The sequence below is a fragment of the Copadichromis virginalis genome, linkage group LG3 (genome assembly GCF_057382275.1).
Source record: "Copadichromis virginalis isolate Kocher_CV1m ecotype Utaka linkage group LG3, C_Virginalis_male_GT1.1, whole genome shotgun sequence".
NCBI classification, from domain to species: domain Eukaryota; kingdom Metazoa; phylum Chordata; class Actinopteri; order Cichliformes; family Cichlidae; genus Copadichromis; species Copadichromis virginalis.
This window is the reverse complement of record NC_140620.1, coordinates 1,375,001-1,387,302: the sequence shown is the minus strand read 5'-3', so window position 1 is coordinate 1,387,302 and position 12,302 is coordinate 1,375,001. Positions and strand designations below refer to the sequence as shown.

General features: G+C 46.9%; 1 protein-coding gene and 1 long non-coding RNA gene across 2 annotated transcripts in view; both read right to left on the bottom strand.

The window, feature by feature from the left end:
- Positions 1–72: 72 nt before the first annotated feature.
- On the bottom strand, positions 73–3,681 carry LOC146712219 (uncharacterized). The gene is made up of 2 exons (XM_085451984.1): positions 756–3,681; positions 73–620 (listed from the first exon to the last, which is right to left on the bottom strand). Exons 1-2 carry the CDS (start codon positions 2,459–2,461, stop codon positions 278–280), a joined length of 2,049 nt encoding a protein of 682 aa, XP_085308110.1. The 5' UTR covers positions 2,462–3,681; the 3' UTR covers positions 73–277.
- A 2,798-nt stretch (positions 3,682–6,479) lies between these two features.
- The window catches only part of LOC146712218 (uncharacterized), a 7,467-nt gene continuing 1,644 nt past the window's right edge, over positions 6,480–12,302 (bottom strand). Inside the window, exons 1-2 of the long non-coding RNA XR_014919013.1 lie at positions 7,253–12,302; positions 6,480–6,909 (exon numbers count right to left, since the gene is read on the bottom strand). The exon at positions 7,253–12,302 is cut by the window's right edge and continues 1,644 nt beyond it. This is a non-coding gene — a long non-coding RNA (uncharacterized LOC146712218). The remainder of the gene's footprint in view (positions 6,910–7,252) is intronic.

Here is a 12,302-nt window from a genome sequence, read left to right as displayed (position 1 = left end):
TCCAGACAGCCCAAACCAAAACATCAAAATCAAAAAAACAAAAACAACCCAACCAGGGTGGGCGGCGGGGGAAACAGGATGGAGGGCTCGAAACAAAACAAGGAGCTAGAAACAACAAAACAAAAAAAGTGCAAACACTGGAGCCCGGAAAGCAACAGAACAAAAAACAGGAACAAAGTCCAAAACAACAGCACCAAGGCCCAGGCAAAGTCCAAAAGCAAACAAACAAAAGAGCTCACGAAAGGCGCAGAGGCCCAGGCAATAGTCTCAAAAAAGTTCAGGGGGGCCGGCCCGGAGGCTGACAGCACGATAGTCCAATCCCGGGCAGTTCAGGGGGGCGGCCCGGAGGCTGATGGTCCAAGAGCCCAGAAAACAGTTCAGGAGGCCGGCCAGGCAAAAGGCACCGGTGGCGACGGAGCAGATCAGGAGGCCGACCGGGCAGGAGGCAGCGACGGCGACCGAGCAGGTCAGGAGGCCGGCCGGGCGGGAGGCACTGGTGGAGGAGTAGTTCAGGGGGCCGTCCATGACGGCGGCGTAGTTCCGAGGGCTGTCCATGACGGCAACGACGTCCAGTCATCGGCCGGACAGGATGTGCAGGCCGGACAGGACGTGCAGGCCGGACAGGACGTGCAGGACGAGCAGGACGAGCAGGCCGGACAGGACGTGCAGGACGAGCAGGCCGGACAGGACGTGCAGGACGAGCAGGCCGGACAGGATGAGCAGGCCGGGCAGGACGTGCACGACGTGCACGACGTGCAGGAACAGACAGCATGGAGACCTCAGGAGCAGACGAAGCTGAACACTCGGAGGCTGGACCAGGCGGAGCTGCAGAGGCAGGACCAGGCGGAGCTGCAGACTCGGAGGCCGGACCAGGCGGAGCTGCAGAGGCCGGACCAGGCGGAGCTGCAGAGGCCGGACCAGGCGGAGCTGCAGAGGCCGGACCAGGCGGAGCTGCAGAGGCCGGACCAGGCGGAGCTGCAGACTCGGAGGCCGGACCAGGCGGAGCTGCAGACTCGGAGGCCGGACCAGACGGAACTGCAGAAGCTGAGGCCGAAGCCGGACCAGGCGTAGCAGAGGCAGAGGCTAATGACGGCTGGATGGGCTCCTCGGGCCCTCCAGCTGACGAGGCGTGAGGCTGAACGGGCCCCTCGGACCCTCCAGCGGAGACGGGTGGCTGAACGGGCCCCTCGGACCCTCCAGCGGAGACCGGTGGCTGAACGGGCCCCTTGGACCCTCCAGCGGAGACCGGTGGCTGAACGGGCCCCTCTGACCCTCCAGCGGAGACCGGTGGCTGAGCAAACGACTGAGGCGGTAACTGAGCAGGTGACTGAGCCGATAGGTGAGCTAATGTCTGAGCTATGGAGAGAAGTCTAATATGTATCGACTGTTGTAAAGATGTTAGTAATGGTGCGTGAGGTGGTGGATTAGCAGATGGTTGGGCTAGGTAGTCTGAGCCTACAGACAACTGCTGGACGGGCTCACCTGAGCCTCCAGCGAGGTCAGAAACATGTGCAGGTACCTGCCGGACACCAGCCACTCCCACCCGAGGAGAAGGTACGGGTGCAGGAGCTAACTGGATCCCGGTCATCCTCACCCTGGGAGCCGGGACAGGCACAGTCAACGGCTGGGCAGCTGCTGTCTCCACCCGAGGAGCTGGTACAGGTGCAGCGACAGGCAGAGGCTCAGCCAGCCTAGACACCTGAGCAGGGACCAGCTGGACCTCAGCCTCCCTCACCTGAAGCACTGAAACAGGTGCAGGGGAATGCTGGGCCCGAGCTGCCCTGGGAGCAGGAACACAATGGTGCGAAGGAGCAGGCTCAGCAAACACAGACTCCTCTAAAATGTTTTTTAACTTCCTACCACCACCACCACGTCTAACAGGCTTAATAGTCTCAGTCTTAGCAGTGTTCATATGATTGTTTTTTTCCAGCTCCGAGGAACGACAGCAATCACAACTCACCACCGGGAGTTGCTCCGCAGAAAAAGAGTGGTGACGGTGTGAGCGTCGCCTCCTCCGGGAAGTGGGAGGTGGCGAACTGGGCTGAGAATCCTCCAAAGGACCGGGCTGCGATGAGGAAGCAGAGAGTTTGTGAAGCTCAGAACGTGGCAGACCCAAAAACAGAGCGAAGGACTGCAGCGGAGTGAGTCTAACGTCCGGTGTCACATAATCTTTCTTCCTCCGCCGCTTAACTCTCTTGTCGGACTGGTAACCCAGGGGTGAAGGCGGAGGTGTAGCGACTGGAGAGAAGGAGCTCGTGCTCAACCTGATCGCCCGAGGCATAGACGCTGGCTCGGCCGTAGCCATGGCAGTTTGGAGGCTGCGGGGCCCTCCCAAAGCCAAACGTGACCCATAGAAGGGTGACTGGAGCTCCTGGGCATGCTCAGCTTCCTCCCTCACGATCTCCTTGAGGAAGGCAGAAACTGCGGGTCGCTGATACAACACGGAGTCTGCTGGGTCCATGTTCTGGTCGCGATCTTCTGTTAGGTGTGGCTGTGTGCAGGCAGGAACAGGACCCAAGGTGCAGACTCCGGAGACAGACGTGAACTCAAAAAAGGCTTTAATTTAATACTCAAAATATAACATAACTGAAAAAACTCAAAACAAACTTAAACTGGAGGAATGACAGAACACACAGCTAGGAAAAAGGTAGATCGCAACACAGACACAGAGAAACACTGGGCTTAAATACACAGAGGGAGCAATCAGGGAATGGGTAACAGGAGGGAAACACAGCTGGGGCAAATCAGGCCTAACGAGACCAAAGAAGCGTAAACTGAACACACTGAGATAAGACACAGACCTTCAAAGTAAAACAGGAAACGCATAACACAGACTGAACAAAGACACAGGCTCATATGCAGGCACTACAAAGGGAACAGAGACGTGGGACCAGGGCAGACACAAAACACTGACTGAACACGGGGATATAGGAACTTAAGATACACATAGACGCGAACTAGACAAGGGGATGCAGGTGATAGGGGAGACAGAGCAACTAAAGAAGACAGACCTAAGCCATAAGACAGAACTCAAAGAAAACAAAAACTAGACAGTATAAATAATATCGTAAACTCAAAAACCCTGGGTCGATGACCCAGGCATCCTAACAGTTTCTATGAACTCAATTAGTATGGCTTTATCCAACAGATTGGATCCTGTAAAGAACCACAGGAAAAGCTGAAGATAATTGAAATCAATTTCTCCAATGTACCTTTTCAGGTAACGAGAAACTGTTGACTGGGCAGCTGTCATCTCCTCTGGAAAGATTAGAAGCTCCTTCACTGTGAGACGTACAAAAGAAAGGAATCTTTTAAACTACTGGTTGTCGAGCCGTACAATATCTCCTCCAGAAAGGGTATTGCAAGCTTCACTGGGAAGTAACCAGCTTGTTTCCACCCTACAACAAACACTCTAGCTATAGCCTGCCATTCTTCACACTGAAAGTCATGCCGGATGAATGGGACTTTCACCTCAACTCCCAATGTGCAGCTGTCATAGAAATCCATCCAAAATTCTGTCAGGCAGTCCTGCAAAACACCACTTCCTTCCCCCTGTTCAAGCTCTCCATTTGGTAACAACATTTTGATATTGACCTCAGATGAAATAATGTTTGAGTCCTTAAAGGCACTGATCAAATCAGTAAGACAATGACCTCTTCTAACAGTCAGTATTACGGGACAAGATCGGATCAATCGGTGGCTGGACGGATCAATCGGTGGCCGCGTTACAAGACGCACTCGATGACGCAGACTGGGGCATGTTCAGAAACAGCTCCGACGATGACGTCAACGTGTTTACGGAAGCGGTTGTGGGATTCATCGGGAAACTAGCGGATGATACCGTGGAGACAAAGACTATCACAACGTTTCCCAACCAGAAGCCGTGGGTGGATAAAACCATCCGCGACGCTCTGAGATCCCGCACCGCTGCCTACAACACGGGACTCAAGACGGGGGACATGGACCCGTACAAAGCCGCGTCATATAACGTGCGGAGGGCGGTGAAAGAGGCGAAGCAGCGCTACGGGAGGAAACTAGAGTCACAACTCCAACAGAGTGACTCTAGGAGCCTGTGGCGGGGACTAAGGACAATAACGGACTATAAAACACCAACAACCGGTATGACGAACGCGGCCGTGACTCTGGCAGACGAGCTGAACACTTTCTATGCTCGCTTCGAGGCTGCAGCTAAGGTCTCCAACAATGCTAGTGTTAGCGGCGCTAACGGCTGCAGACAGGAAGATACTGCCAGCACCGGAAACGTGCTCGTCATCTCCGAGCATGAAGTAAGGAGAGCCTTCAAAAGAGTGAACACCAGGAAAGCAGCAGGACCAGACGGCATCCCAGGTCGTATCCTAAGAGACTGCGCATACCAGCTAGCTCCTGTGTTCACTGAGATATTCAACATCTCTTTATCTCAGTCGGTGATCCCCACATGCTTCAAAGAGTCCATCATTGTTCCTGTCCCGAAGAAACCCCACCCTGCTTCTCTCAATGACTATCGCCCTGTAGCCCTCACCTCAGTAGTGATGAAGTGCTTTGAACGCCTGGTCAGAGACTTCATCATTTCTTCACTACCAGACACACTGGACCCACTACAGTTCGCTTACCGTCCAAATCGTTCCACAGACGATGCCATCTCTCATCTCCTCCACACATCACTCACTCACTTGGACACTAGAAGGGGGAATTATGTTAAAATGCTCTTCATAGACTACAGCTCTGCATTTAACACCATAATTCCCTCCACACTCACCACCAAGCTGGAGCATCTGGGACTCAGCTCATCTATGTGTCAGTGGATCTCCAACTTCCTAACTGGCAGACCACAGGCAGTAAGGATGGGCGGACATGTCTCAGCCTCCACCACTCTCAGCACTGGAGCCCCCCAGGGGTGTGTTCTGAGCCCCCTGCTGTACTCTTTGTACACATATGACTGTGTGGCCACTACCAGCTCCACCACCATCATCAAGTTTGCTGACGACACCGTCGTGGTGGGCCTGATCTCTGATAACAACGAGACGGCCTACGTGAAGGAGATTAGGAATCTGGAGAACTGGTGCCAGAGGAACAACCTCCTTCTAAACGTCAGTAAGACAAAGGAGCTGATAGTGGACTTCAGCACTAAGCAGGAGAGGAACTACCAGACCCCCGTCATCAACGAGTGCCCAGTGGAGAGAGTGGACAGCTTCAAATACCTCGGAGTTCACATCACGCAGGACCTGTCATGGTCCTGTCACATCAACACCGTGGTGAAAAAGGCCCGACAGCGTCTCTACCACCTCAGACGCTTGAGAGACTTCCAACTGCCCTCCAAGGTGCTCAGGAACTTTTACTCGTGCACCATAGAGAGCATCCTGGCGGGAAACATCTTAACCTGGTTCGGGAACAGCACCATGCAGGACAGACGAGCTCTACAGAGGGTTGTGCGATCAGCTGAGCGCACCATCCGCTCCGAGCTCCCTGACCTGCACTCAATCTACAGCAGGCGGTGCTGGACCAAGGCCAGGAAGATCGTGAAGGACCTCAGCCATCCCAACAACAGACTGTTCTCTCTGCTGAGGTCAGGAAAGCGATTCCGCTCCCTGAAGACCAACACAGAGAGACTGAGGAGGAGCTTCTTCCCGCAGGCGATACGGTCTCTCAATCACACCACCACACAGTACTGACCCACACATATGGTTCTTACACACACTGGACTTTCTGGACATTGTTTTTGCACAACACTGGTCACTATATTCTTCATTTCCAGTTAATACTTGTACAGCTGCTGTTATTGTGTATATATTTATTTATATTTAGATTTCTTCATACATTCTTATATAGTTCTATATTGTGTATTGTGTATTTTGTTGTACAGTTATTTTATTTTCAACTTTAATTTATATATTTTATCTTATTCTTCCCAGTTAAGTTTACCCTTCATTCTAATTTGTGTTGTACAGTTATTTCATTTTTAACCTTAATTTATATTTTATTCCTTCCTAGTTAAATTTACCCTTTTTAATTTTTCATATTTATTTCCTATCTTATTCATAGCCTTTCCTTTTTTGTTCTCTTTAGGTCACGAGCAGTTGTCCAAGCATTTCACTACATATCGTACTGTGTATGACTGTGTACGTGACAAATAAAATTTGAATTTGAATTTGAATTTGGTTCAGGGGGTGCTTGGTCAGGAATATTGGCCTCTCCTGTCAGCCCCGGTGAGAGAGACAATGTGTGATGAGGTGGATCAGACTCTTTTTCTGTAAACAGTGTTTCAGGGTTTAGTTCAACCACACTAATATCCACCCTGTTATCCCCACTAATAATAACAACTGCATCAGAATCTTCACTTTCACCTACATTTGGCAGACCATCCCATGGTAATGTGTCATTCAGTTCCAAATATCCACTTATGGAAGCTCCATCATTAATTACAAAGTTTGATGGTTCTGAATTTATGTTTTCCACCAACAGAGGAAGCATCCACACGCATCTGTGAGCTCTCAATATGAGTTGAATAGTGTGAAAGACTTTTTTTTTTTTTTGAGGTGCCATTGGGGAAAAACAGATTTTCAGCCATAAGTTTGATATTTGACACTGTTTCATTTTTATCTACAGATAAATGCCTTGTTCCACCACCACTTACAGACTTCACCTGTTTGAACCCACCCTTCTCCTCATCAAAATCCATCCAGCCAACCTCAATTCGTCTAACTGTTCGTTTTGCATTTGTATTTTCTGCCCACTGAGACGATTTCTTTTTAGGAGGCATTCCCTCAGCTCCTGTCAGTCTTTGTCGTAGCCTTGAGAGTATAGATTCTTTCCTGGATGGCAGAAGGCCACAGTGGAGACTCTATCGCCAACTTTGGGGATGTACTTTGCCAGGTCACTGTCTGTCATTAAGGGAATGACAGTTTCATCAATCTGAAAAATATAAATAACAAATTAATAAAATTGTCAATATTAAAAAAAACAATGAATACATACAACTGCATATTTTAGAGTTGTTTTTTGCTATCTACTTTTGATAACAGATACTTTTGGTAATGTGGTACACATTTGTCCAACATAAGATGAACAAAAATTACTTTTTAAATTACTCTTTAAACATATCACGTCATTAATTAATGTCACTGATTAAACACAAATATGAAATTCAATAAATTTTTTTAGAATGTGCATAGTAAATTGTGGATTGCTGCTCTCCGTTCAAAAACAAACACACAGACACACACGCACGCACACAGCAACAGCTGCAGTGGCTTACATTCTCATCTTCAAGTTTCTTGATCACATCTTCTTCAACTTTACGCTCTGTTAAGAATTCTCGCAGCCGAGTATCCATAGCTGACCTCTAAACCACATGAAAATGAAATTAGTATTTTACACTCGGTTATAAATTTTATGTAGCAGATTTTTACATGATAGCCTACCTATAAAATCACTTTATCTATGGCAAATCAGAATTTGATAATGATTGTTTTATTACTTTGATATTATCTATGGTAATGAGGAATGGAGCAATTGTCTACTTGGAGTTTAAGTAGTTCAGCATGAGCAATGACAACCTGCATCAATACAAAATCATTCCGATCACTGTATGCTTTATTAGTTCCCTTGGCAACATGATACCCGCAGTGAGCTACTGTAACTGCAAGGCTTCATCCGGTGATGCATTGAAAGCTACGGCTCATTTAGCATGTATTACCTTAACAAGTGTGACTCACATGATGCTACTTTCAAGGAGATGTTCAGCAAAAAAAAAAAAAGAGGCAATTTTAAGATGCTTTCCATCTAAAACTGTTATTATGCTCCAGCTAGTATGGTGTTGTGGCCAGGGTAAAAGAGAGACACCTTCGTGACACAGAGAACTAAGGTTTTATGTTGAACATACCTCGTTTATTAGTAGCCTTCAGCCTTGCTCTACAGTTAAAAATGAGTTTACGGCTACATATTAGCACAACAAAACAACGTGTAGTAACAACATGAGGATACAACATTTGAAACATCAGCAGATACCATTTAGAACATAGTAACAATATAGGTCTGAATAAATAACTGCCGAATTGCCGGATAACAATATGAAATAAATATAAAATATAATACACTCACCTTAAGGACATCACCAACAGCAAGGACTCCGTACTATGGCTGACACAGGTTCTAGTGAATGTGCCCTGGGATGATATTAAGAACTATTGATAAATTTTCTTTAAGGCCTGATCTGTCTGAAATTCATAGCCAGCTCTGACACGGTGCCATCAATCTTTGAATGCTGAAAAAGCAGCAGTGTATCCAGGAAACACATTATATGCTGCAATAAATGCACTGCCCAAGTGTCCCCTCTCCCCACTGCCTTTCAGCAGCAGACAGCAGCAAACAGGTCGTCAGAGGAGCCGATGTGATGATTAAGTTTAACATTTTCTACAATATTGACAAAGCACTTTAAGCACAAGTTTGTTAGTTAATCATTTACAAATGAATATTGTCTGTATGGACTTCCCCCCCAAAGAAAGTGCACATGTAAAACTGCGGTGTTAAGCGATGCGGTTGAAAAATTTGAGTGCGCCTAACTTTTGTGCCGGTGCGCCTAAATTTTTAAAGTTAGGCGCACCGGTGCGCCCATGTCAAAAAGTTAGTCTAGAGCTCTGACACTATGAGTTTATGGATATGGTTGGAAATATGCAAGACATAAACTGTATAGCTTAACATAACTGTTCTACCACTACTATTCCTATGTATAGACATGCACACACACACACACATACACACTAAATATACATGTCCAGTGACTTATGACATTGTGATTGAGGAGTTATAGAGTCTAACTGCTGTTGGGATGAATGATCTGCGAAAGCGCTCCTTCCAGCAGCGAGGGTGTTTCAGAGGGTGTGTTACTTCTCCTGGTTGGCACTAAACTATTGCTGTCCAGAATTAACGTTTTTTCTCTCACTATCAATAATTCGTTGATACCTATCTCTCCCTCTGTGAAAAGCTTGGGTGTCATTGTTGATAGCACATTATCCTTAAATTCACATATCAATAATGTCACACGTGCAGCATATTTTCAACTCCATAACATCAATTGCCTCCGCCCCTTCCTCACTCCTCATGACACTGCCATTCTCGTCCATAATCTCGTCATCTCTCAAACTGACTACTGTAATTCACTATTATTTGGCCTTACAAAAAAAATCCATCAACAAGCTCCAACGTGTCCAGAGCTCTGCTGCCTGTATTATTACTAGGACTTCCTCTACCCACCACATCTCCCCAATCCTGAAGCAGCTTCACTGGTTCCCAGTTAAATTTCGCATTTATTCTAAAATAATCCTTTATACATTTAAGGCTATTCATTCTGTCTCTCTCCACCATACCTTTCTGATTTAGTACAGATGAACTTCCCATCTCAGTGCCTCAGATCTTCATCTTTTCTTTCTCTCTCTCTGTTCTTTCCGCTTGTCTTATTACAATGGGGGGCTTTTAGTCACTTTTCTTTTTAAGTCCACCCTCAAAACTCACCTGTGTAAAAGTCCTTATCTTTAAACCTCTACATGCTCTTAACTTTTATCTGTTACTCTTATTGTTGTGTATATTTCCAGTTTTTCTGGGGTTTTTTTTAACATACACTGAACAAAAATATAAACGCAACACCTTTGTTACTGCTCCCATTCCCCATGGGATGGACGTAGAGACCTAAAATTCATTCCAGATACACAATATAACCATCCCTCCCAAACAGTGGTCACAAATCAGTCCAAATGTGTGGTAGTGGGCACATCTGCTATATTGAGATAATCCATCCCACCTCACAGGTGTGCCACATCAGGATGCTGATCTGACATCATGAGTAGTGCACAGGTGTACCTCAGACTGCCCACAACAAAAGGCCACCCTGGAATGTGCAGTTTTGTCTCACAGCAAAATGCCACAGATGCCACAAGCAATGAGGGAGCGTGCAATTGGCATGCTGACAGCAGGAATGTCAACCAGATCTGTCGCCCGTGCATTGAATGTTCATTTCTCAACCATAAGCCGTTTATTTATTATTTATTTATTATATTTGCCTCATACCTAACCCTGAACAAGCATCCCAGCTACAAATATGATACACCAGATTTCCTGACAATGGTATTGAATGCTGAGCTGTAATCTACAAACAGCATTCTCACATACGTGTCTCTCTTCTCCAGGTGTGACAGGGCAGTATGTAGTGTCAGGGCTATGGCATCATCAGTGGACCTGTTGTGGCGGTATGCAAACTGTAGAGGGTCCAGTGAGTCGGGTAGTGCAGAGCAGATGAAGTCCCTGACCAGCTTCTCGAAGCATTTGCTCACGATGGGGGTCAGGGCTACAGGTCGCCAGTCGTTCAATGAGGAGATGGTGGAGGATTTGGGTACAGGGACGATGGTGGCCATTTTGAAGCAGGCTGGGACTACAGACAGAGAGAGGGAAAGGTTGAAGATGTGCGTGAACACTCCAGCCAGCTGAGCCGCGCATGACTTGAGGACGCGGCCGGGAATCCCGTCCGGACCAGTAGCTTTGCGCGCGTTCACCTTCCTGAAGCACATCCACACATCCTCCTCAGACACAGTGTGCGCACTGACGTCATCCGCGGTGCACACACTGTCCCGTCTCATGGTGTTTGCTGTATCGAATCTAGCATAGAATAAGTTTAGATCTTTGTTACATTCCCCTGAGGGGTCTAGGTGGTGAGGGGAAAGTAACAAAAAGTGTCCGGGTCAGAAAAAGGAGTCAAGGAGGCAAAAGGGTTCAAATAAATAGTTTTATTAAGGTAGCTCAACTAAAAGAGACGGACAAGCCGCTATCACCATTTAACTGCTCATCGTGTCTGCAGGCTTTGTTAATAAATTTCCACAACAGTAGCCACCTGTACAAACACACTAAGACATATTTAACATCATTTTCATCACTACTTATCAACACTTTCCCTCTCTTCTTCTTCTGTCCACATTTTAACACATCTCTGTCCATCACTCTTGGTTATACACCACCCACAGCACCTCTTACACACAGACACACTTCTCTTTACTGCATTCCTCAGTTTCTACACACTTCATACTGCATGTATTCTTTCCCATATTTCTGAAAGAGAAAAAATAGATAAATCATGCAATCAAAACCTGGATTTGCGCGGACTACCCAGAGGGATGCCTCCTACGGCCGTACTGGCCGTACTGCTGAGCTCAGCTTTGCGGACAAGCGTGTTCACCGTCCGGCCTTTTCCTTGTGGTGCAAAAGTGCTAAACACCGTAAACTAAGGACAGAGTCCTTCCCATGACGGTCCTGAAATTAGGCGTTGAATTCCTGAGGTTTCCCTCCCAGCGGTCCGTCCAAAAAAAATAAAACAACAACAAAAAACAAAAAACGCCCCCATTTGCTGGGCCCAGCTTCCATTGTACGAACAAGCGCGTCTGCTGTCCGGCCTTTCTGCCTTTTTCGCTGGTGCAAAAGTGCTAAAAGACCATACACTAGAAGGCTCAACTTGTTGAGCTTCAAAGATCCTGCACTTACCACTGCAACAAGAATACCCACTAGAAAACCCAAACTGAGTTTCTAGGAACCTGCACCCAATAATTGCAGCTGTAAGGAAGCGAGGCTTTCCCTGTTGGTCCGATTGAAAATGCTCCCAAATTAAAACATCTCACCGTTGCAGATCCTTTTCAGTGCCTCTCTTGGTTCTTTTAAAAATTCCTGCATGTGTGAGTCGCTGAAGCACACACCGCGGTTCCCCCTTTTTGAAAACAACGGTGGGACTGAGGCCATTTTACCTCAGGATAGTTCAGTGAAACTCACGGGAGGAATCCTGCCGACAACGCCAAATTGTCGTGGAAAATTTAACAATAACCTGCAACACACTGTAACAGTCACAATGGTGTGGTGTCTCTTTAAGGCAACCCAAGCCGTTCAGCTTGGCTTTTATATGGTTGGGGTTTTTTTTGGTTTTTTGGTTTTTTGTCCCGTTTGGATCTATAGCCATCAGAATTGTTGTCTTAAGGCCAAGAAAGATGCCAGGCGGATTTATTTTACCAAGTGGATCATCATGGCCTTGCCATATTGGTCCATTTGATTGACCTTTATTATAATTATTTATTTTATTTTCAGTTGCTACAAACGGGACAGACATAACTGTGGGATAGGACAGGGAGAAAGAATGAAAGAAAGAGAGGGAGAGAAAGAAAGAAAACCAAAGGGGAGAAGAGACGGTGAGAAGGGGGGGAAGAGAGAAAAAAAAACAAAAAAACAAAAAAAACAAAACACCTGGGTCACCTGTATGGAGAAAAAAAAACAGAGGA

What these genes read in the sequence shown, in the direction of transcription:
- LOC146712219 (XM_085451984.1), bottom strand. Translation starts at nt 2,461, where the DNA reads ATGGACCCAGCAGACTCCGTGTTGTATCAGCGACCCGCAGTTTCTGCC. An exon ending in TCCATGCTGTCTGTTCCTGC is followed by an intron (nt 621 to 755) that starts ACGTCGTGCACG and finishes TGCACGTCCTGT; the next exon opens with CCGGCCTGCACGTCCTGTCC.